The sequence below is a fragment of the Gnatocerus cornutus genome, unplaced genomic scaffold (assembly GCF_029298725.1).
Source record: "Gnatocerus cornutus isolate USDA-ARS CGAHR unplaced genomic scaffold, icGnaCorn1.1 ctg00000037.1, whole genome shotgun sequence".
NCBI lineage: Eukaryota > Metazoa > Arthropoda > Insecta > Coleoptera > Tenebrionidae > Gnatocerus > Gnatocerus cornutus.
The window spans coordinates 676,293-702,546 of NW_028275386.1; the positions used below are offsets into that span (position 1 = coordinate 676,293).

General features: G+C 36.1%; 1 protein-coding gene and 3 long non-coding RNA genes across 4 annotated transcripts in view; all 4 read right to left on the reverse strand.

Annotated features, from left to right (window-relative positions):
- Positions 1-2,736: 2,736 nt before the first annotated feature.
- LOC148165997 (uncharacterized) lies at positions 2,737-3,285 on the reverse strand. The gene is made up of 3 exons (XR_015771074.1): positions 3,202-3,285; positions 2,962-3,151; positions 2,737-2,911 (listed from the first exon to the last, which is right to left on the reverse strand). It is a non-coding gene; the product is annotated as an uncharacterized LOC148165997 (long non-coding RNA).
- Positions 3,286-7,528: 4,243 nt separating this feature from the next.
- The window catches only part of LOC148165998 (uncharacterized), a 30,179-nt gene continuing 11,453 nt past the window's right edge, over positions 7,529-26,254 (reverse strand). Inside the window, exon 2 of the long non-coding RNA XR_015771073.1 lies at positions 7,529-7,556. This is a non-coding gene — a long non-coding RNA (uncharacterized LOC148165998). The remainder of the gene's footprint in view (positions 7,557-26,254) is intronic.
- Positions 16,514-17,607, reverse strand: LOC148165999 (uncharacterized). Its single transcript, XR_015771068.1, has 2 exons — positions 17,490-17,607; positions 16,514-17,429 (listed from the first exon to the last, which is right to left on the reverse strand). It is a non-coding gene; the product is annotated as an uncharacterized LOC148165999 (long non-coding RNA).
- On the reverse strand, positions 19,564-24,409 carry LOC148166000 (uncharacterized). Its single transcript, XM_088049524.1, has 3 exons — positions 24,370-24,409; positions 19,759-24,128; positions 19,564-19,710 (listed from the first exon to the last, which is right to left on the reverse strand). Exons 1-3 carry the CDS (start codon positions 24,407-24,409, stop codon positions 19,564-19,566), a joined length of 4,557 nt encoding a protein of 1,518 aa, XP_087905650.1.

Below are 26,254 nucleotides of genomic sequence, written 5' to 3' on the forward strand. Positions count from 1 at the left end.
CAACACGACGAAATCTGAAAAAATTAAAAGATCATTGATTTTTTTCATAACATAAAAGTGATTTTTTAAAGTTTTCACCTTCTTAGAGCTATCACATTTCTTTGTTGTTATGATCTAATGAAAGTTCTCGATGGCATTTTTGGTGACAAACTTGGACGTTTCTGAAATATTTAAAGGTGTGCCTTCAAAATGTACTGAGCTAATTGCGATGTTTTTGTCATCTCGTTGTTAACGGCTTTTCCAATCGAAAGTTGAATTTTCTCTAAAATGTAGAGTTGAAAATTGGAAAAAGTAAAAAGTCACCCCTCCTCAATGGTGGTTTTAACAGTAAACCGTGACATTTCACGTTCATTTTAGGTCTACTGCAACAATGTCCAGCAATGAAGGTTATGTTTGTCTTTTGTATGAACCATCTCGTCAGTCTGTCTGAACTCAACTTGGATGTTTCACATGCAGCCAGATTATTTCATTATCGACTGCTGTTGATGCGATGATTTTTATGCGTAAACTTTGCTACCAGTTAGAAACTGATGATGACGGTAGTAATAATAAAGTCTTCATGATCTTCTTCCGTTTATCAATTTCTTTCAATTATTGGTGGGTTGCGCGATCTTTGATGAGAAAAAAAAATGTTGAAAGGTTAACCTCAAATTAAAAAGATTAGAGATGAATGCTTAAATGAAAATAGTTGATTACCTGTCGCGATAGACTTGCCCGTAGTTATTTAAACGATGGCATTTATTATTCTCAGCTTCTATCATAATAATTGGTTAATTAAGCGATCGATGAAAAATATCGATCGAAATGTCAAAAGTAGAAAATTGTAAAATATAAAAAGTAGAAAACTGTAATAGCGGCTTTTAAAAATTTCGCATTTGAAAAATTTATAAATCAAAAATATAATTCAAAAAATGCTGCACCATTCAAATTGATCGAAAAACTAACGAATAAATGAAAGTATGTTTGAATGTAATATTTTTTTTCAATAATTAAATTTACATCGTAGATAGTGATTTTCATTTGTTAACGAAGGTGGCTTTGGATGAAAAAAATAATGCGTCTTTCTTTCCAAAATAAAACATGGCCGAAGTAAGTTGTTTTTACTTTTAATTTAACAATTTTTATAAATACTAAAATTTATTTTGCAGGAAAACCCATCCGAAACGAAGAATAAGTAAGTTTACTTGTAATTATAATTTCAAATTACTTTACAAATACATTTTTTTCCTGAAATGAAAGTAATGAACAATCGTAAGTATTATTTTGCTAAGAAAAATTCATTAACGGAAAGATATCAATATTTATATATATATATATTAAGAACAGGAGACAATGACGTTGGGGGAGGCAGCGGCGGTGGCGGCAGCAGCGGCGGTGGCGGCAGCGGCAGCAGCGGTGGTGGCGGCGGTGGCGGTGACGACGGTGGCGGCAGCGGCGGTGGCCGCGGCGGCAGAGGCGGTGGCCGCGGCGGCGGGAGAGGCGGCAGCGGCGGTGGGAGAGGCAAAAGAAAGAGAGCTCTCCCACCACGCCTTCGAAAAAAAAAGTATGTTTTTCTTTTTCGGTAATTTAAAAATTAAACATTTACGTTTACAGAAAAGAAATTGCAAAAAAAGCCGCCATCGAAGCCGCTGCGACAGCACCAGTTTCTCCGGTGGTTCCTGTGGTTCCTCCTCCTCCTGCACCAAAGCAGAAAAAAGACGTTATAATTATACACCACGCCACCAATCCTACATTTAATTTTTAATAAATAAATTTTTTTTTAAAAATATCTTTTTTTTTTCCTTTTCATGTACATTTTTTAAATTTTGCATTTTTTGTCAGCAGTAAAAAGTGCGACTGTGTAAATCGGGAAAATTTTCATTACATTATGTTGATAGAGAAGCATAGAGCGTCCTTAAACTATTAATAATAAATTCGAAAATTTCAGTTTAATATGAACATACATATATGTACAACAATAAAAAAACAATGTCACTTTTTAATTTTTTATTAAATACAAAATGTATATTATTTGAAATTGAAATTTGAATCTTATACAGCCATCGCGTCATTATTAAACAAAGAAAAACATTACAGGAATATTAGCGCAAACACATTTTAAATTACAGTAAATAATAATAAACTTTTGACAAAATAAAAATATTCATTGTGTACAAATTTGAAGTTTAAACGCGAATATTATATGTTAACGAAGATATGAAATGTTAATTTTTCCTCTTCCAATGTGGTCTCGTTGAAACATTATCGCGCAATGTGGACGATCATCAAAGTTATTCTAGTTGATGTTGATGGCGACGACCGCGAAAAGAAAACGAATCTAAAAATTACACTTGTTAATAATTTCAACTATAAAAAAAAATTGTGAAATCACCTCATGACAATTTGTAGTCAATTCCTTCACTTGTACATACATCTCGTTCAATCTCTGAGTATGACTCTAATGTTGTCTATTATCACCATCATCTTCCATAACTTTCGCAATTATTGTATGGTTTCTTCAAATAAATCCAATTTTCTCCAACAAATCTCTTACCGACGTCAACTCGTTGAACAACGCAAATTCGATAATCGATCGATAATGTCGTTCGACGAAGGCAGCAGCATACCATTAATTATCTTGATGAGACAACCAAAAAGACATCAACTTCATTTGGGGTTCTTCAAACTGCCTCTGAACAAAGCGATGAAAGAATAACGTAAATTTTAATTAAATACATTTGTTGATCTCACCTTAGAAATAACATTGATATTTTGTGTGACCGCCATTCATATTTTCGACAGCGCACATTCATAATAATGAAAGTTGTCAATTGTCATAATTGTTTGTGTTTCTGCGGTCCATTTCAAGTTGTCAAAAGAGGGCTCCTCATCTGAAAATTGTTTCGAAAATTTTCCAAATTTTTCTAGCCATCTAAAAAGAGATCTTGATGATGTTTTTAATTGTAAAATATTCGATTTTACCTCGACTCCATTGATTTGAACGCATTATTATTCGTTGGAGCACTGTGAATTTGTCCAGACTTTCAAAATTTACTTGTCTCGATGAATCAAACATTTAGAATCGAAGGGTGGCTACCAGCTCTGGACGCAAGCAGCGTTATTGGACTCTTAGAGTCTTATTTTCTTGATGATGATAATGACGATTAAAAATCTGAAAAAAAATTTAAAGTCATTAAAATTGAAAACGTGATGAGGAGTTACCTCACAATGATGACTCTCACAGAGTAGTAAATTGTGACATGTGACATTTCACGTTCGTTTCAACTTCATTTTGTCCAATGCAACAATTTTGGGATAGCGTTATTCACTCTCTAAATATAAATAAGAAAATCTACAGTATTGCGCGCCATTTTCTTCATTCAAAAAGAACCTTAAAAAAGAAATTTATGTTTGTTTCTTGTATCAGCCATCTCGTCAGCCTGTCTGTCTTCAACTTTGTTGTTTTACACGTAGCTGAACTATTTTATTATCGACGATTTGTATGCGTAAACTTTGCTACCAGTTAGAAACTGATGATGACGGTAGTAATAATAAAGTCTTCATGATCTTCTTCCGTTTATCAATTTCTTTCAATTATTGATGGGTCGCGCGATCTTTGATGAGAAAAAAAATGTTGAAAGGTTAACCTCAAATTAAAAAGATTAGAGATGAATGCTTAAATGAAAATAGTTGATTACCTGTCGCGATAGACTTGCCCGTAGTTATTTAAAAGATGGCATTTATTATTCTCAGCTTCTATCATAATAATTGGTTAATTAAGCGATCGATGAAAAATATCGATCGAAATGTCAAAAGTAGAAAATTGTAAAATATAAAAAGTAGGAAACTGTAATAGCGGCTTTTAAAAATTTCGCATTTGAAAAATTTATAAATCAAAAATATAATTCAAAAAATGCTGCACCATTCAAATTGATCGAAAAACTAACGAATAAATGAAAGTATGTTTGAATGTAATTTTTTTTTTCAATAATTAAATTTACATTGTAGATAGTGATTTTCATTTGTTAACGAAGGTGGCTTTGGATGAAAAAAATAATGCGTCTTTCTTTCCAAAATAAAACATGGCCGAAGTAAGTTGTTTTTACTTTTAATTTAACAATTTTTATAAATACTAAAATTTATTTTGCAGGAAAACCCATCCGAAACGAAGAATAAGTAAGTTTACTTGTAATTATAATTTCAAATTACTTTACAAATACATTTTTTTCCTGAAATGAAAGTAATGAACAATCGTAAGTATTATTTTGCTAAGAAAAATTCATTAACGGAAAGATATCATTATTTATATATATATATATATATATATATTAAGAACAGGATACAATGACGGTGGGGGAGGCAGCGGCGGTGGCGGCAGCAGCGGCGGTGGCGGCAGCAGCGGCGGTGGCGGCAGCAGCGGTAGTGGCGGCGGCAGCGTTGGTGGCCATAAAAAAAACAAAAGTGGCGGAAAGGGCTCGTGGTGGCGAGCCCTAACAAAAGAAGAAAAGAAAAAAAAGTGTGTTTTTCATTTATAGAGTATTTCGGTAATTTAAAAATTAAACATTTACGTTTACAGAAAACAAATTGCCAAATTAAAAAAGCGCGCCGCAAAAGCCGCTATCGAAGCCGCTGCAACAGCAGCAGTTCCCCCGGTGCTTCCTCTTCCTCCTGCACCAAGACAAAAAAAAAGATGTTATAATAATTAACAACGCAACGAATCTTACATTTAATTTTTAATAAACAAAAAATTTTTAAAATTTTTTTTTTTTTTCCTTTTCATGTACATTTTTTAAATTTTGCATTTTTTGTCAGCAGTAAAAAGTGCGACTGTGTAAATCGGGAAAATTTTCATTACATTATGTTGATAGAGAAGCATAGAGCGTCCTTAAACTATTAATAATAAGTTCGAAAATTTCAGTTTAATATGAACATACATATATGTACAACAATAAAAAAACAATGTCACTTTTTAATTTTTTATTAAATACAAAATGTATATTATTTGAAATTGAAATTTGTATCTTATACAGCCATCGCGTCATTATTAAACAAAGAAAAACATTACAGGAATATTAGCGCAAACACATTTTAAATTACAGTAAATAATAATAAACTTTTGACAAAATAAAAATATTCATTGTGTACAGATTTCAAGTTTAAACGCGAATATTATATGTTAACGAAGATATGAAATGTTAGTTTTTCCTCTTCCAATGTGGTCTCGTTGAAACATTATAGCGCAATGTGGACAATCATCAAAGTTATTCTAGTTGATGTTGATGGCGACGACCGCGAAAAGAAAACGAATCTAAAAATTACACTTGTTAATAATTTCAACTATAAAAAAAATTGTGAAATCACCTCATGACAATTTGTAGTCAATTCCTTCACTTGTAGATCTCGTTTAATCTCTGAGTATGACTCTAATGTTGTTCATTATCACCATCATCATCGTCTCATTATTATCACAGCTAATTGTATGGTCTCATTTTCTTCAAATAAATCCAATTTTCTCCAACAAACCTCGTACCGACGTTATTAATTGATTGAACAACGCAAATTCGATAATCGATCGACATTTTGCATCGGCATAAACAATCTAAAAAGAGGTCTTGAGAATGTTGTAAGGTGTAAAGAGATTGCGTTTACCCACAATCGACGGGGGGCTTCCTCCTTTCCTCGTTTTAAAACTCCAATTTTGGGTGGGGTTTCTCAATGGGGCCCTGGGCTGTAAATTTCTTTTCCTGCTTAAAGAGAGTCCTTTACGCTCCTCATAGAATTTGCCCGATGGTTGCACCATACAACTTCAATCACCTCCAAAATGTTCTTTATAAAAGCTCATGTAGTTCTTTCAATTTCCTACAAAATGGCGGCATTATTGGTTGCATGGAATTCAAGTGCTAATAAATACCTTGAATAAAAGATATTCTCATGCAAGAGGGTCGTCCTCTTGTTTACTCTGCAGAGTCTGGTTCCTACATTCTTGTAGCTATCATGACATTACCTCATTCTTTCTTGACTTTTCATGACTTCCTGAAATGAATAAAAGCAGTCGGGCCACAAATTCAACGAAAGTTCGATCGATATTGATTTTTGGTTGACATAAATAAACAGAGTTCCTAACCTGCTCAAGCTAACTTCAGACGGGACTTTGTAGTTTTTAATAATCTTTCTCCATGATGAATCACAACATTCACAATCGAATGGGGGCTTCCTGTTGTGGACGTAAGCAGCGATGGTGATCCCACCAGAGCTCCATTTTCTTCCAAACAAATCCAATTTTCTCGAACAAACGTCAATCTCGCGTCGACAATGAGAACCGTCAAATTTATAACCTCCATCCGCCAGTATCACTTGTGTACATCAAACAATTTCCAGAAGTCCCAAAACAAATAATGCGCAAATGTCCGAGTGCAGTTTGAAATAATTGGGTGCGACTTTTCAGCTTCATTATGCATCTGCATCTGAACCAAACCATCTAAAAAGGGGACTTGATGATGTTTTTGATTGTAAAGAGCTCGAATTTACCTCTAATTCATAGATTTGGACACATTTGAGCACGGTGAAATGGTCATAAAGTCAAAATTCAAATGTCTCGATGAATCAAACATTCACAATTGAAGGGGGGCTTTCTGCCGTCGGCGTAAACAGCAATGGTGGTCTTCCAAAGCCCCATTTTCCTCCAAATAAATCCAATTTTCTCGAGCAAACGTCACTGGCGCGTCGACGATGGGAACTGTCAAATTTAGAACCTCCTTGATTTTGATGAAATTTTTCAAAACATTTTCTCATTTTTTACCGAAATGCTGGGTCTCGCACCACATTGACGGGCATCGATGGTTTTGTAATTTTTCTCTGCATTCTCCTATACCATTCTTGTATCTTGAAAAACTCCAGAAGTCCCAAAACAAATAATGCACAAAAGTCCGAGCGCAGATTGAATTAATTCAAGGCGACCTCTCGCTTCATCATGACCATGAAAAAAATTATTCCTTTTTCAGGCACTGCATCTGCTCCAAACCATCTAAAAAGGGGCCTTGATGATGTTTTTGATTGTAAAGAGCTCAAATTTACCTCTAATCCATAGACTTGAATGCATTTTTTGCTCAATAACGGTACGATCATCGTTGTCTCAAAATTCACTTGTCTCGATGAATCAAACACTCCCAGACGAAGGGGGCTTTCTCTCGTAGACGCACGCAGCAACAGTGAGCCCTCAGAGCCACATTTTCTTGGAAATAAATCCAATTTTCTGGAAGAAACGTCACTCTCGCGTCGACGATGAGAACTGTCAAATTTAGGACCTCCTTGATTTTGATGAAATTTCTCAAAACATTTTCGCATTTTTTACCAAAATGCTGGGTCTCGTACCTGATTGATGGGTATCGATCGTTTTGTAATTTTTTCCTCTTTCCACCAATACCACTTGTGTACTTTGAAAAGCTCCAGAAGTCCCAAAACAAATAATGCACAAAAGTCCGAACACAGATTGAATTAATTCAGAGCCGACGTCTCGCTTCATCATGACCATGAAAAAAATTATTTATTTTTCACGCACTGCATCTGTTCTAAACCATCTAAAAAGGGGCCTTGATGATGTTTTTGATTAGAAATAACTCGAATTTACCTTTAATCCATAGATTTGAACGCATTTTTCGCTCGAGCACGGTAGGATCGTCATTCGCTCAAAATTCACTTGTCTCGATGATTTCGATGAATCAAACACTCACAACTGATGAGGGGCTTTCTGGCGTCAACGTAGACAGCGATAGTGGGCCCCCAGAGCCCCAATTTTTTCAAATAAAAGGCAATTTTCTCGAACAAACTTTACTCTCGCGTGAGAACTCGCGTGAGTTCTCGATGAGAACTGTCAAATTTAGAACCTCCTTGATTTTACCAAAAATCAAAAAAACTCTTTCGCAATTTTTACCAATATTCTGGGTCTTGTCCCAGATTGATGGGTATCGATCGTTTTGTAATTTTTTTTCTCTATCCATCAATACCACTTTTGTACCTCAAAAATGTTCAGAAACCCCAAAAGCAATGATGTGCAAAAAGTCCGAGCGCAGTTTGAATAATTACATGCGACGTCAAAGCTTCGACATGATGATGGAAAAGTGAAGAATCTACCCATTTAACGAATTTTAAACCCAGATGTTGGTACAAAAATACATTCTAAACTCTTCAGAGAATGTTCGGTCAACACTTGCAATAGTGGAAAAGCTTTAACGTTTGAGAAAAATGGAAAAATATTTACACCTGTCATTTGAAAATTTCAGTGACATTTCATGATTTTGCTTCACGTTAAAAATCGACGGGGTCGACGTAAAGTCGGATCGGAAAAAAATTAATAATGCAGCCCCAAAGACAGGTAAAAATACGAAAAATATCCTATGTGATGTAAAACGATATCCTCTATCCAAAAAAACACACTCCAACCACCTCAACCTTACACCTTTCGAGGAGAAGCTTTTCCCATCGAAAACTCGGAACTCTCAAGTATCTAAGTGAGAGTCACCCAGCACGTTTTAGTAAGTATTAATAGCCCGTCTTGATTAATAGCACTCGCTTGTTTTTTAAGTATACTTATTTTTTTTTTTTTTTTTTTAATATCGCTTGGTTCGTCTATTTCTTAATTAAGACAGTCGGGGGAATAAGCGCATGATTTGTCTATTTGTGAATTAAGACAGTCGGGGGGAAAACATGATTCATCCATTTGTTAATTAAGACAGTCGGGATAATAAGCGCATGATCAGTCTTACTGTTAATTAAGACAGTCGTGATAATAAGCGCATGATCAGTCTTACTGTTTATTAAGACAGTCGGGATAATAAGTGTATGATCAGTCTTATTGTTAATTAAGACAGTCGGGATAATAAGCGCATGATGCATCTATTTAATTATATGTTTAATTTATATTTTTGTTTTTTTATTTCCTTTATTTTTTTGTGCATAATTTGTCGATTTGAAAATAAAAAAAACAGTCGGGGTAATAAGCGCATGATCAGTCCATTTGTTAATTAAGACAGTCGGGGGAATAGAGATGTAGAAATTTTATTTTCACGTGGTTTAATTTAAAAATGAAAAAAAAATTGTAATTCTTATTGTTTTCTTTAGAATTCAACCTGCCCCACCTTCCCCTATTAAAATTCAAATTAAATTTTTATTTCGTTTTTATTTGCATGGTATGGAGTTATAAAATTAAAAAATTAAAGTCTCAGCTTTGTAACTTATTGAAAGACATTTTTCTCCACCTTCCCCTACATATTCTAAAATTGATTATTTACTCCTTATTTGCCTGTTGTCGTAGTAAAAATTACCAATTAATATTTAGTTTATTATTTATTTGTTCAAAATCCATTAGGACCTACCTTTCCCTATATCGCTCAAAGATTACTTACTTTTGCTTGTTTGTAAGTTTTTATTTTAAAGAAACTAAGATTCAAAATTTTTATTCCAACACGTCTTTAATTTTGGATTTTCCAATTTTACCCACTCTCCCATACCAAATTTTTCAATTTGTGGAAAATGATCAACCCTCCTTTGCAACTGTTTTAAAGTCAAAGAAAATTTTGATTGTTTATTCCCACATGTCTTTTGGAGTTTAAATTTTTACCCACCTTTTCATACCTAACATTTAAATTTGCCAAAAATGTCCGACTTTCCCTGACAATTGTTTCAAAGGCAAAGAAAAAAGTTTTGAATTTTTATTCCTACATGTCTTTAATTTTGGAGTTTTCCTTTTTGTCCACCTTCCCATACCTAATTGTTTTATATACCAAAAATGCTCTACTTTCCCCTATTATTGTTTTAAAATAAAAGGAAAAACGCGTTTAAATTATATTCCTGCATGTCTTTAATTTTAGAGTTTACACTTTTATCCACCTTTCCATACCTAATTTTTCAATTTACCGAAATTGCCCTACTTTTTCCTACTATTTGCTTTGAAATAAAATAAAAAAAAATCGAATTTTTGTTTCCACGTCTTTAATTTGAAATTTTCTATTTTTATTTACCCACCTTTCCATACCTATTTTTTTAATTCATCGTAAATGTCTTACTTTCCCCTGCTATTTATTAAATTGGTCTCATGTTCAATTTTTCTTAATTTATAATTTAAAAAAGAAAAAGTGTTAATTCGTACCGTTTTTTATATTTTGGAGAATGCAGTCCTCCCCTAGCAAAATTCAAATTGGACTTTAACTGTGAATTAACCAATACATAACAATAATGTAAAGAAAAAAAGAAAAAAAGAAGGTCCAACCGATGTCATTTATCTGTAAATCCACTTTGTCCTACCTTCCCCTATATTTGAGTTTACCTACTCTCGTCTACCGACGAAATGATGACAGTTGAAAGTTGACATGGGGAGGTGGGGAAATTCGAATTAAAAAGAAACGGTTTTCCTATTTTCTAATATATTTAATCCCAGTAGGCAGAGATGGGGGCTGTCTCAAGTCATTATTAAACAAAAAAGTAAGTTTGTAAGGCAACCCCCATCTTTCCAATAATGAAACAATTTGAATAGTACCTTGAAACATTGAAGAACTTAAAAACCTGCTACTTCCATAGCTTCAGTTCCTCGTTTTGTCATTCCAGTTTTTATTGGGGCTCCTCAATTGGACCCTTGGCCTTAATTTTCTTGCACTGCATAAGAAAGTCCTTGACGCTCCTCTAAGAAACTGCCCGATGGTTGCCCCTCCAATGTTGATTTCTTTATAGAAGCTCGTGTTGTTCTTTCAATTTTCTACAAAATGGCATCGTTACTATTTGCATGGAACTTGAGTGATAATCAATACCTTGGATATAAGACAGTCTCATGCAAAAGGGCCCCCTTGTTTACTCTGCAGAGTCTTGTTTCTGCATTCTTGTAGTTATCATGACATAACCTCACTTTTTGTTGGCTCTCCATGACTGCCAGTGAAAGAATTTAATGGGGAACTCATCGGTTGTCTTCTTGAAATGCTTGAAAAGCAGTCGGCGCACAAATCCAACGAAACTTCGATCGATATCGATTTATTTAACAGAGTTACCAACTTACTCAGGCTAACTTCAGAGGGGATTTTGTAGTTTTTAATAATCTTTCTCCATGAATCAAACATTCACAATTGAAGGAGGGCTTTCTGCCGTCGGCGTAAACAACGATGGTGGTCTTCCAAAGCCCCATTTTCCTCCAAATAAATCCAATTTTCTCGAGCACACGTCACTGGCGCGTCGACGATGGGAACTGTCAAATTTAGAACCTCCTTGATGTTGATGAAATTTTTCAAAATATTTTCTCATTTTTTACCGAAATGCTGGGTCTCGCACCACATTGACGGGCATCGATGGTTTTGTAATTTTTCTCTGCATCCTCCTATACCATTCTTGTATTTCGAAAAACTCCAGAAGTCCCAAAACAAATAATGCACAAAAGTCCGAGCGCATATTGAATTAATTCCGCGCAACATGACGAAAGAAAACAATTTTTCTGCAGCTGCATCTACCCCAAACCATCCAAAAAGGGGTCTTGATTACGTTTTTGATTGTAAAGAGCTCAAATTTACCTCTATCCATAGATTTGAACGCATTTTTTGCTCGATTACGGTAGGATCATCGTTGTCTCAAAATTCACTTGTCTCGATGAATCAAACACTCCTAGTCGATGGGGGCTTTCTCTCGTAGACGCAAGCAGCAATAGTAGCCTCTCCAAAGCCCCATTTTCTTGGAAATAAATCCAATTTTCTGGAAGAAACGTCACTCTCGCGTCGACGATGAGAACTGTCAAATTTAGAACCTCCTTGATTTTGATGAAATTTCTCAAAACATTTTCGCATTTTTTACCAAAATCCTGGGTCTCGTACCTGATTGATGGGTATCGATCGTTTCGTAATTTTACCCTTTGTCCATCAATACCACTTGTGTACCTCGAAAAGCTCCAGAAGTCCCAAAACAAATACTGCACAAAAGTCCGAGCGCAGATTGAATTAATTCAGAGCCGACGTCTCGCTTCATCATGACCATGAAAAAAATTATTTATTTTTCACGCACTGGATCTGCTCTAAACCATCTAAAAAGGGGCCTTGATGATGTTTTCTATTAGAAATAACTCGAATTTACCTTTAATCCATAGATTTGAACGCATTTTTCGCTCGACCACGGTAGGATCATCGTTGTCTCAAAATTCACTTGTCTCGATAAATCAAACACTCCCAGTCGATGGAGGCTTTCTCTCGTAGCCGCAAGCAGCAATTGTAGCTTCTCCAAAACCCCATTTTCTTGGAAATAAATCCAATTTTCTGGAAGAAACGTCACTCTCGCGTCGATGATGAGAACTGTCAAATTTAGAACCTCCTTGATTTTGATGAAATTTCTCAAAACATTTTCGCATTTTTTACCAAAATGCTGGGTCTCGTACCTGATTGATGGGTATCGATCGTTTTGTAATTTTTTTCTCTTTCCACCAATACCACTTGTGTACTTCGAAAAGCTCCAGAAGTCCCAAAACAAATAATGCACAAAAGTCCGAGCGCAGATTGAATTAATTCAAAGCCGACGTCTCGCTTCATCATGACCATGAAAAAAATTATTTATTTTTCACGCACTGGATCTGCTCTAAACCATCTAAAAAGGGGCCTTGATGATGTTTTCCATTAGAAATAACTCTAATTTACCTTTAATCCATAGATTTGAATGCATTTTTCGCTCGAGCACGGTAGAATCGTCATTCGCTCAAAATTCACTTGTCTCGATGATTTCGATGAATCAAACACTCACAATTGATGGGGGGCTTTCTGGCGTCAAGTTAAACAGCGATGGTGGGGCCCCAAAGCCCCATTTTCTTCAAATAAAAGGCAATTTTCTCGAACAAACTTTACTCTCGCGTCGATGAGAACTGTCAAATTTAGAACCTCCTTGATTTAACCAAAAATCAAAAAAACTCTTTTACAATTTTTACCAAAATTCTGGGTCTTGTCCCAGATTGATGGGTATCGATCGATTTGTAATTTTTTTCTCTATCCACCAATACCACTTTTGTACCTCGAAAAGCTTTAATAGTCTCAAAACCAATGATGTGCAAAAAGTCCGAGCGCAGTTTGAATAATTACATGCGACGTCAAAACTTCGACATGATGATGGAAAAGTGCAGATTCTACCCATTTAACGAATTTTAAACCCAGATGTTGGTACAAAAACACATTCTAAACTCTTCAGAGAATGTCCGGTCAACACTTGCAGTAGTGGAAAAGCTTTAACGTTTGAGAAAAATGGAAAAATATTTACACGTGTCATTTAAAAATTTCAGTGACATTTCATGATTTCATGATTTTGCTTCACGTTAATAAAATCGACGGGGTCGACGTAAAGTCGGATCGGAAAAAAATTAATAACGCAGCCCCAAAGACAGGTAAAAATACGAAAAAAATCCTACGCGCTGTAAAACGATATCCTCTATCCGCAAAAACACATTCCAACCACCTCAAACTCACACCTTTCAAGAAGTAGGATCCCCCAACAAAAACTCGGAACTCTCAACTATCCAAGTGAGAGGGCGAGTACACGTTTTAGTAAGTATTAATAGCCCGTCTTGATTAATGGCACTCGCTTGTTTTTTAAGTATACTTATCTTTTTTTTTTTTTTTCTTTTTTTTAATGTCGCTTAGTTCGTCTATTTCTTAATTAAGACAGTCGGGATAATAAGTGCATGATCTGTCTATTTGTTAATTAAGGCAGTTGGGATATTAAGCGCATGATCCGCCTATTTGTTAACTAAGACAGTCGGGATATTAGCGCATGATCTGTTTATTTGTTAATTAAGACAGTCGGGATAATAAGCGCATCATCAGTCTTACTGTTAATTAAGACAGTCGGGATAATAAGCGCATGATTAGTCTTACTGTTAATTAAGACAGTCGGGATAATAAGCGCATGATCAGTCTTACTGTTAATTAAGACAGTCGGGATAATAAGCGCTTGATCAGTCTTACTGTTAATTAAGACAGTCGGGATAATAAGCGCATGATCAGTCTTACTGTTAATTAAGACAGTCGGGATAATAAACGCATGATCAGTCTTACTGTTAATTAAGACAGTCGAGATAATAAGCGCTTGATCAGTCTTACTGTTAATTAAGACAGTCGGGAATAATAAGCGCATGATTAGTCTTACTGTTAATTAAGACAGTCGGGATAATAAGCGCATGATTAGTCTTACTGTTAATTAAGACAGTCGGGACAATAAGTGCATGATTAGTTTTACTGTTAATTAAGACAGTCGGGATAATAAGCGCATCATCAGTCTTACTGTTAATTAAGACAGTCGGGATAATAAGCGCATGATTAGTCTTACTGTTAATTAAGACAGTCGGGATAATAAGCGCATGATCAGTCTTACTGTTAATTAAGACAGTCGGGATAATAAGCGCTTGATCAGTCTTACTGTTAATTAAGACAGTCGGGATAATAAGCGCATGATCAGTCTTACTGTTAATTAAGACAGTCGGGATAATAAACGCATGATCAGTCTTACTGTTAATTAAGACAGTCGAGATAATAAGCGCTTGATCAGTCTTACTGTTAATTAAGACAGTCGGGAATAATAAGCGCATGATTAGTCTTACTGTTAATTAAGACAGTCGGGATAATAAGCGCATGATTAGTCTTACTGTTAATTAAGACAGTCGGGACAATAAGTGCATGATTAGTTTTACTGTTAATTAAGACAGTCGGGATAATAAGCGCATGATCAGTCTTACTGTTAATTAAGACAGTCGGGATAATAAGTGCATGATCTGTCTATTTGTTTATTAAGACAGTTGAGATAATAAGTACATGATTTGTTTAGTTGTAAATAAATAAGACAGTCGGAAAAATAGCCTTGTAAAAAATAGAGTAGGTAGTTATTTTTTTAATAGGTAGTTGTTTCTTTGTTTTTTTTTGTTTTTTTTCTTTTTAATTTTTTGTTGTTTTTTTTATAACTTTTCTTTTGTTTTTTTTTGGTTGTTTTTTTTCTATTTTTTTCGATTTTTAATAAAAAATGAAAGACTTATTGCTGTTTGTTTTCTTTATTTTGAAAATAATAGTTTTTATATAGAAAAGAATTAGTCAGATTATGAAATAGGTTATATTTATTAGTAACAATATTTAATACTGAAAGAAAAATAGAATTTAATTTCATCAAAGAAATTTTCAAGTGACTGTTTTTAAAAAAGGAAATTCCAATGATGAATTCGAATTCTATTACAGCAAAACATGAATGAGAACAAACAATGGAAAAATATTTCAGAGTTTAATGTTACAATCAAATTTTTAAAGATGACTTAAAATTTTTATTTATGAAGATTATAAAATTAAACTCGGTCACAAAAGTGATAAAATCTTCTTAAAAATTAAACATTTTAATAGTTGGAACTTTTTCAATTGCCTATTACAAATAGAAATGTAATGTCGTTATATCGCGACCTGACAGCTATAAGGTTCTAACGATCAGTGATATCTCTTTAATTTATTAAGTATTTATAAAAAAATGACAGGATCTATTAATATTTTTTTGATTTGTTAAAGTATTAACTTACAACATTTTTATACTTGATATTTATAATTTGATGGTTAGTTGTATTTATATAATAATTAGGACTTGATCAATTAATTGTTCAATTAAAATATGCAATATTATGAATGAAAAAAATGTTGTTGAAAAAATTAAAGAAATTTATTGGATCAAATCTTGGTGTTGGCAAAAATTATCAAAAATACAATTTAATCCCAAACACCAAATTTCGTCAAAAAATGCTGATGTTCAATTATTGCTCTAATGATGGTAGCCGGTCAGCATTTTTTGACTAAATAAATTTGATGTTTGGAAATAAATTGTGTTTTTGATAATTAAAAAATTAAATTTATGGTTTACCGAATTTACATAATTACATGTGAAGTTGCCAAGTCCATTTTTGGAATAAATGCGTTTTCGATTTTGTAAAAACTAAAGCCAAAAAATGTAGCGTTCGATTCTTTTGTGTTATAATTGGACGGCAAATATGTGAAAAAATTGAGATTTATTAATTTTCGTCAAAAAAATTCAAAATGGACTTTGCAAAAGATATTATGAATTGACCAATACTTCAGAAGTTCAATGCGAGAAGAAGCTCAATTGAAACATACGCAATATCGTTATATGAAAGAAAAAAGTGTGGTTGAAAACAACAAATTAAACTTTGTTTGTCATATTTATGAAATATTTAGGACAGTATTTAATTGCTCAAGGCAATCAAAACAAAAAAATGCCTCCTTGGCTAATTCGTACAAAAAACTAAATGTGATGGTTAGTAGTATTTATATAATATTTAACACTTGATCAATTGTTCAACTGAAACATGCAATATTATGAAAGAAAAAAATGTAGTTGAAAAAATTAAAGAAAGTTATTGGATCAAATCTTGGTGTTGACAAAAATGATCAAAAATAGAATTTATTTCCGAAAAGAAAATTGTGGGAAATTTGAGAAATTGCTATTCCAACTTTGTGACAACGCAAAAAGTGTATGCGATGCTAGCTTATTGCTCAGACTGGAAAGCAAAAAATAAATTAAAATCATTTACTGAATTTACATGATTACACATATTATGCATTAGCGAACGAATACTTGATAAGTTCAATGCGAGAAAATATTGTTATATAAAAGAAAAGGGTTTCAAGAGAAAAAAATCCAAAGATGAATTTGAATTCTAACAAAACATAAATGAGAATGAAAATAATGGAAAAGTATTGCAGAGTTTAATGTTACAACAATTGAATTTTTAAAGATGATTTAAATGTTTTATAAGTAAAATTAAACTCTGTCACAAAAGCGATAATCTTAAAACATAAACAGTTGTTTGCTAACTAATTATAAAAATGTTAATTAAACTCATTTTCTTATTCGATTGCTCAATAGCAGAATAATAATTTGAACGAAAGATTACGCAACTGAAAATTGACAGGTTAAAAGATGTAAAAAAGTAAATGAAAAAATTGAAATTACCTTTAATAGACGCGGTTCAGCTGTAAAGTTTTGGAGAAGCATCGATTTGCAGAAAGTACGACAGTTGTTCATTGTTTTTCACAGTCAGAGTAGATTCATGTGTTGAAGGTTGAGGTCGCAGTTTTTCGGTGCAAACTTGTACTGATGAATTGGGGTAGGGGTAGAGCGGCGTGGTCGAAACGAAGATCATGACAACTGTAATGTCAAATTAAAAAAAATAACATGTCTTTTAATAAATAATAATTAACGATTTTACCTTTTTTTTTGATAGTAGAGAAACACGACAATGATTGTGGTTTTTCCAATTTGCAAAGATGACCGGGAAATTTTCCTGATGTCAGCTTGGAAATAAGCGTTGACATCGCATGTTTCGGTCAAAACTTGTAGTCATGAATTGGAAGAGCGTAGATAGTCTGAACTGGTCGGAACGAAGATCCTTTTCTACGTGGCAACTGTAATATCCAATGTGAAAAAAATTACCATATATTTTAACATATAATAAACGTTTTTACCTTTTTTTGATAGTAGAGACAACACGGTAGCAATCATTGCGGTTTTTACAATTTGAATAGATCGTTGGGAATCTTCAATATACTCTTGTGTGTGGTCGTGGTGGTTTTACTAAAAATTGAAAAAATTACTGTAAAAAAAAAAAAATTAAAACACAGTTACTTCGAAATAAATAATTGCTTCTTGTCAACACAAAAGTGGTCAAAAGTTGTCAAATCAACATTGTATCAATTTTTCTGTAAAAAATGATATTAATTAACATAATATGAAAAAATAAAATAAAAACAAATACGATTTGCGCCTTTGCTCAAGTGTCACAGTCGTAAAAGTATTTCTTTCTGCATAATCATCGTCCACCATAAAATGTTTTTCTTTTTTTTTTTTTTTTCTAAAATTCGAAATGATACTGCAGCATGATTTCGTGACGCGTGCTCGATAAAATCTTTCGTTCAACTGCAAAATATAATTAATAAAAAAATTTACCAATTTTTCCTTAATACATACCAGCGTTGCGAAGCAATCGAAAATGTTGAGCTTTTGTGGTAAATTAATAAAAATTAAACTAATACAAAATTGAATAAAATTTGTTTTAAGTTTTCAGACCATGAGAGCAAAGATTATCAAATGTCACACTATTTAAGATTAAAACAAAGTGAAATAAAATACATCGACATTCGGCTCTATACCGTCACAATTGTCACTTCAAGCTCGAGTCATGTATTTTCTTACAATCGCTATGTGGGCATCCAGCAAACATTCATTATGTATGAACAACAAATAAATTGAACATGCACCCCAAATACAGTGATGTGGTTTGATATGCGAAGCTCGCGGGTCGCCAGCAATGTAAGTGAATTCCACCAAGTGTCCCGATTAATCATAAAAAGTTGTGACACAATTAAAGAATTAAAATAAAAAATTGTAGTACGATTAAAATATTATAATAAAAGGTTTTGCTGAGAGTAAACTGTTTTAATAAATGATGAAAAATGTACCATTTATCAGTGGTGTTTTTTTTGTTAGAAAAAAGAAAAAGCTTATTTTAGACTTTTAGACAAAGTGGCACAGAAAATCTACTACCATGTCCTGAAGGATTTCCAAAGAAAAATATTTGTAAAAAAATTATTAACTCGTTGACATATGTGTGTTGATGTCAAATTGAAACTCATTTCTTGTGCTTGTAATAAAGGTTAAATAAAATATAAAACAAAGTGGTATAAATTGTTACTTTAAATGCAGACGACTTGTTGTATAACGTACAATTGTTACTTCAAACACAGGGGTGCCCCCCCGGTTCTATAACGTAGCAACTGATACTTCAAACTAAGTCGTGTTGTTATTTCAAATTTAAAGAATTATTAAAATAAATAAATGTCTTAGTCATGGTCCGAAAAATGCACCATTTATTTTAAGCACGGTAATCCGGTTTTTATTTTTTAGCGAAGAAAAAGACAAAGCTTATTTTAGTTTTAGACGGAGTGGTACCATTGAAAGATTTCCAAAAAAAAAAAATATATTAAAAAAATAAATAACTCGTTGATAAATGTTTGTTGATGTCAATTGATAAATGTTTGTTGATGTCAAATTGAAACTGATTTATTGTGCTTGTAAAGGTTAAATGAAAAAAAAAAAAGGTTAAATGAAATATAAAAAAAAGTGGTATAAATTGTTACTTCAAACGCAGACGGCTTGTTCTATAACGTACAATTGTTACTTCAAACACAGGGGTGCCCCCCCGGTTCTATAACGTAGCAACTGATACCTCAAACTAAACCGAAAGGTTCTATAACGTAAGGAATTTATTAGAATTCTTACTTCAAACTCAGACGACTTGTTCTATAACGTACAATTGTTACTTCAAACACAGGGGTGCCCCCCAGGTTCTATAACGTAGCAACTGATACTTCAAACAAAGCCGAAAGGTTCTATAACGTAAGCAATTCTCTCACTTTATACTCGGGACTTGTAACAAACTCTTACGGTCGCTTTAAGCGTTCTCAGCTATCTGTTGTACTGTAAAGTACTCGATGCTCGGATCGCTAGCAATGTAAGATCACACACATCAACCACCACTCATCACTCGTCTTGATCGACGACTTCGTGGTAGACAATGTTTTTTGTGTACGTCGCATTCTGCCTAACCGCACTGAGTTTCCCCTGGCAGCCAGTGGGCAAAACGCAAACATGTACACTGTCAGCTGAACGTGCCCTCGAAAAGGCGAACTACAACTGCCCGTGTTCAAACACCGGTTGAGGCAAATGAATTCCGACCGCGTCGAAAGTCTGTCCTTGTGACTTGTTGATCGTGATCGCATAGGCGAGTCTCAGAGGAAATTGTCGCCTTCTCATGACGAAGGGCAATGTTGGATCGTTCTCGGACACAAAGTCCACTCGCGGAACGAAGACCGCATTTCCGGTGAGTCTGCCGCGCGAATCGATCCGTTCGCATTCGATCATGTGCTCGCCCAGTGTTCGAACCAACAATCGCGTGCCGTTGCACAAATTTCTACGTAAATTTAGATTTTTCAACAGCATCACGACAACGCCCTGTTTGAGTGCAAGTCGGTGCTGAGCGAATCCGGACGGCGTCATCGAATTGAGAATTTCGACGGCAATTTCGTCGGCTTGATCGTCGTCTTGGATAGAATCAGCACTGAGATACACGCGTTGTTCGTGATCGGCGATTGTGTCCATGATTGACTGATTGATTGCGTGGCAGGTGTCGTTTAGCGGAGTCAAGATGGCCTTGTTGGGAACATCGCCGGCTCTCAAATCTCCGAAAACTCTCGCAATCAATTCATTCAAGTTGTTGACGACGCAACGTTGAATGATCGGAACGATGCCAAGTCGGGCGGCCATCGGTACCATATCATCTCGGTCGATCGTCAACGTACCTTTTCCCAGCCTGTCCAACCAATCGGCAAATTCGACTTCGGGGGCCAGAACGCGCATGTTGATTCGCAGCGTCAATTTGCGAAACATGCCGAAAAGCTGTCCGCTTTTGACGCAGGCGCTAATCACGGATCCTCGATTGCCGCCGATGACGATCGGCAAGCATTGTTTGAAATCGCCCCCGATGATGACGCATTTGCCGCCGAGTGGCCTGTCATTGTGACAAATGAAACGCAACGTTCTTTCCACAATGACAAAAGCCAAATTGGTTGACATGCTGACCTCGTCCCAAATGATTAGTTTGGAACGACGAATTGCTTCGGCTTCCGGTGAATTTTGTTTGAGGAAAGACGTCGAATTCTCAGCGAGACCGAGGGGCAAACGGAAAGTGCTGTGCACCGTTTTGCCATCTTTCAAGAGGGAAGCTGCGAGACCGGTCCAAGCGATCGCTATCACTTGTTGATTTCTGCCGTTCAAATGTGCGATCACCGTGTTGTAAAAGAAAGTCTTGCCCGTGCCGGCTCGACCGCAAACGAAAAAGTATCGTTGCTGGTCGGTGTCGTCGTCGATGGCGGCCATCACGACGTCAAAAGCGCGCCTTTGATCGGCATTTAACTGGGCGACCATCTCACGTGGATTGATCTCTTCCGCTGGTTCATTGTTGTCATCATCATCGTGATCGTCTTGATTGTCGTGTTCGTCGGTCGGTTCCGGCAAGCCGAAATCCGCGAGACGACGACCGTTGATGCCCAAAATGAAACGGATTCGTCTGAGCGCCGCGTTCTGCGCTCTCTCGTCATTGATTCCGCGACGCGTGTAATCTTCAAAGATGTGAACACGAAATTCGTTCCACAACCCGATAGCGTTGATCACTTGACCAAAGACCAGAATGTACGCGAACATGTCCCTCATTTGAAAGGGCATGTCTCGTTCGCGAGCTTCGGCAAGGCTTCGCCTCCATTCTTGGTCCTCGGCGAGTAGATTACGCTCGCGACACGCTTCTTCAAATGTTACGCACAAATGACCTTCGACTGTTCGAATTTCTTCAAACGTCGTCGCACCGCGCACGTGCAAGAGTAGTAAACGTAGATAGTAAAGCTCTCCTGCTCGCAAACTAACGTTAAACATTCTGGATACGATCGGTTTCGTAGTGCGTTGTCGTCTCTGCCATCGTTTTAGAGTTGGATTCCACGTGAAAAATTCAGGAAATTCGGGATACAAAAGATGTCTCCCGGTCGGATCGACTCGGTTCGTTTCAAGCCATTGCAATAGCTTGCTCGTTCGAACGTTATTATTCTCGACGGCGTCTTGTTCATGACCCTCCACGAAGATGACATTTTGCCTGTTTGGCAAATGCACCGGTAGCCGCTCGACATGATGGCTGTTCTCGTGAAGCGGGAAGCCCAACAAATGCCAAGCGCTTTCGCAGGGAGTCATGTATCGGCCACTCAAAAAAGATGTAATTTCATTGTACTCGATTCGCATCTGGGCATCGACCTGTTGCTGCTGTTGTTCCGGACGTTCAACAACGCGTAAAACAGCTTGGTCGTAGCCTTTGAAAAAGTACTTGTACAAATATTTGATTGTGCCTTGTCCCGTTACAATCAACACATTTATGTGCGTTTGGTATTTCAACAATAAATATGGATTATAAGGTACTACGAATTGGTTGCTCACCTGAAACACCTGGTTGTTTCTTGTAACTTGAATCGTTCGCCCTTGATTTCGCCTCCGCAAACGTACGACACCGTTGATGATGGACGTTTCGTTCGCTGGATACATGGGGAACTTTTTCGAGCACCTTCCGTTATCCATGCAGACCGAATTGGGATACATGGGGCCGCATGGTCCATGAATCATGTGTTTGCCAACCAACTGATACAGCTCTGGTTCTTCGTCCGGATCTGGGATTTCGGCAGAAACCAATTGATCAATTCTGGCGGCGTCTAGTGGTTTGTCCTCGTTCCTCAGAGTGATGAGAATATGAGCGTGTGGCAGCCCTCTTTTCTGGAACTCAATGACGTAGAGATACGCGACGACCACTCCCATGATTTGGTTGTTTTTCAAATCTCGAATCAGCTCCTTGACCTTTTCCTCGAAAACTCTGCAAATGAGCATTGGATGATTCGAAGGATCACGATCGTGTGGAGGCAGATTCTCCATGATTTCTGGCCATTGTGGATTGCACGTCATCGTAATGAAAAGTGATGGAAAGCCTAGTTTGGCGACGATGGCCATCGCATCTTGATAACGTTGCATCTGACTTCGCGGACCAGAGTTGAATGTCGACGGCAAAATGACCATCCGCCCGATGGGTAGATCTTCGATTTCGCCCCTTCGTCTCACATAGTCCGCCAGGCCTTGATACTCTTCTGCTCGAAGTTGATCTTGATGGGTCAAAAAGTAGTTCATTCGGTTTTTCTCTACTTTTAGGTACGCCGAGACGATGTGTTTCTGTCCCAGTTTGCCGGAACATCTCAAAGCGTCGAACCCACCGTCGATCTCGTTGTCGTTTCCACGAATCGCAAGTCGATGACTGTAGAATTGTTTCAGCGTGACTCGCTGGCGTCTGTTCCCATCGTTCAAGGGAATGTTTCGATGCCAGCCGAGTTCACCATGTGGGAAAAGGAGAGGAAAAGCGAGTGGATCGCAAAACTCGCTCTCGAGGTCGATAGTTCGCAAGCGGGCGTCCTCGTTTCGAAGAAACACCCGCATCGTCGGAGCGGGCATTTCATTCTCGTTGTAACGATAGATGGCGCACACCTCCCTTGCTTGAACGTCATCAAACTCTCGTGGATTGTTTCCTCTCGGCTGAAATTCTACGTAGACTCGTGGAACTGCGTTTGGATTCTCTCTGCGTTGTTCGTCGTAAACTTCGCGGAGATGTCTGTATTGTCTCGCAAAAGGATTCACCTCGTTCATCACTTGACCAATCAATCTCATCGTTTCCGCGTTGACCTGGTAATGGGCAGCGTTTTCGACGCGTCGATTGGTTGCCTGTTCGGGATCCAAGAAGTACAGGGGGCAACATAACGCATTATCACGGTTGACGTTGATGTCAGAGTAATGATGGTAAATCTGTCCCTGGATTGCGTATACGTATGGCCCGTTCCCTCGTAACTGGCGCAAGTTCGATTGGATCGAGGCGAATTGAAACGCGTTGTTGTACACGTTGATATTTCTGCGAAACTCTCTACTTGTTGCGTCGTTCTCGGTGAAAAGTCGATGCAACTCTTGGGGAAAGCGGTCCAACGGAGGCAGTTGAACTTTGCCATTGGAACAGCATCTTGTGTAACTTCCACGCCAAGGTCTTTCTTTCTCAAAAAACCTCGCGTTGCAATGTTCACATGTCTGGTTCATTTCCCCAATGTAACTGACGTTTTCTACATGTCTTTCTGTTGCTTGTAGATACGTCGCCCTTTGACCCGGAAAATTGTCACGTTGTTGCTGGTCGATGTTTTGTAGTATGCGTTCTTGTTCGTTGTCATTAATGATGTCGACACGTGCTGCCGGTGGAAGATTTGGGCGCACAATGTCGACGATGACATCGTCGAACTCATCATTAAAACCAGCATCGGAATTCTCTTCGAGATCTTGAACAAACGCCTCAATGGCATTTTGAATGTCGATCAAATCGAATGGATCCGGGTCGTTTGGAGTCACTTGAAAATGAGAAGAAGGTGGTGGTGATGGTGATGGTACCTCGACCATGACTTGGTTCTCATCGTCATCGCTGGTGTCGGTGTTTTCTGAAAAAAAATAACCCAAAAATTAATTTGTTATTCAATTTAACATGAGTTATAAAAGTTTATTTATAAAAATAAAATGTGGTAACATATCTGAATAATGGGAGATCACGAATTATTTCGTCGATGTTGTTTATTTCTTGTCCAAAATAAATTAGAGTTGAAAATTTAAAAATTATTTAATAGAAGAGTTTAGTACAATCAAATTTTTTATCAGGTTCAAAGAGAGTAATAAGAAAAAAACTATTTGAATTTTCAAAATTTATCGCGTCCGTTATTATCATAATTTTATATTTTTTATATTTATGTTATCCAAGTATGGATTCGTGAAGCAAAGTGTCGTTACCGTATCAACGTATCAAAGTTGATGGCGGTAAGACAAAGTTGTACACAGAAAATTTTCTTCTCAAAAATTTTAAACAATCAAAAAACAGCATAACAAAAAATAAAAAGTGATATTTATTAATAAATTGAGGGCTTAGTTTAAAAATGACCTAAATTCAAAAATCGTTTAAGGTTTAAAAATGTCAAGTTCGAAAATTTATCTTCTTTTGAGTTTGAACATAAGAATAAGGTTTTCTTAATACAATGTTTTTCAAATTGCTTTAGATAGATTCACTGTAAAATAGATTTTAAGACTTTACGTTTTGAAATTAAATTCTTTACCTCGCTCATGTTTCGTGTCGAAAAGAGCTGTGTACAAAATTTAAACGAACTATTGATTATTTTTAAAGAAATTATGTAGATATTGCAAAAAGCCGAAAAATGTAATTACTTGAAAATAAAGAAAATGCAATTCATTTTAAACATTTTTTTTTAAACAGTTAATTATGTAAATATTTAAGATTGTGAATATTGTCGGCTTAAGTTGTTAAGTTGTGAAAACAAAAACTTAAGGATTTAGCGTTCGATTCTTTTATATGTTATAATTTGAGAAAGAATATATATTCGATTTTCAGTTTTTGCTTTGATACACTACAAATGTTTGAAATGTCTCAAAAGATCATCACTATCATAATTTACTCACCGTTAGGGTCCACGTATCTAACTAACGGTGGACCGCTTCTCGACACTCCTCGCGAAGTTGACGGTTCCTCAAGTGATTTCTTCTTGGAATTTTCTGCAACAGCGGCGCCTTCATCAGGTACCGCTTGTTGCTGCTCATCTGCGACTATCTCTGGTTTCTTTGGAGGCGGAGGAGGCATTAAACCGTCTTCGTCACCGTCGTCCGACCAATCTGTAATAAGGAATGTATTATTAATCGAATAGAAAATTTTGTTTTCAATCTCCGTATTTATAAGTAAGTACCTTTGCTCGACCGGTTGTTATTAATGGTCCCCAGGTCGGTCTGACACGTTGAGCTGGTGGTCGCTACTGCTGCCTCTGGTAACGTTTCGCTCACATGTCTCGGCAACTTGATTGGTGATGGACAGGGTGACTCTTGTTGATCAGACGGGTGCTGCCTCTTAGTCTTTGTCGTCGTTGTCCCGATTTCGACAACTTCCTCCTCAGAGTCGCTGCCTGCGACCGAAGAAACCTCTGAGTGGGGTTCGTCAACGGCAGCTGTTTTACTTTTTTTGACGCCCTTTCGTCTCGTTAATCGGGATCTTCCCTTCCTGGGCATTTTTACTTGTTTTCCTGAAAATTTAAATTTAATTTAGTAAAATAATAACTGCTGGTGTTTGTTTTGACAAATAAAAATGTGATCTATGGACACTCTATTACTTGCACTGTCAATTACTAAAGAGCAAAATGTGCGAATCAAGACTAATTTCTATAATCACCAAATAAATATGAACATTTCAACTTACATTTTAATCACTCGAAACAGTTTGGAAACACACAACGCACAACAAACGTTGAATCTGTTATTTTACAATTTTTTTGCATAGCCAACTTTAGAAGAGTAGTGATTGACGTATGCAAAAGCGGTAAATTTAAATTTTTGCAATTACCAACCTTACATATTGAAACACCCTAGTGGGCAAAAAATCGGCAATAAATGAGAAAACGATTTATCGATACTCATATCAAACCGAAATGGAATGAGTGATAGTGTTCATTTCATTATGAGACCGTAAAGAACGTACAAATTGTAATCAGAGCATGAAAACACCTGAATTTTATCT

Bases quoted from the DNA above. Each gene is read 5' to 3' on its own strand.
- LOC148166000 (XM_088049524.1), bottom strand. From the start codon at position 24,409: ATGATAATAACGGACGCGATAAATTTTGAAAATTCAAATA. The intron at 24,129-24,369 runs GTTTTTTTCTTA...ATTTTTTTTCAG, and splicing joins AAATTTTGAAAATTCAAATA to AAAACACCGACACCAGCGAT. The intron at 19,711-19,758 runs GTCGGAATTCAT...GGGCAGTTGTAG, and splicing joins AAGGACAGACTTTCGACGCG to TTCGCCTTTTCGAGGGCACG.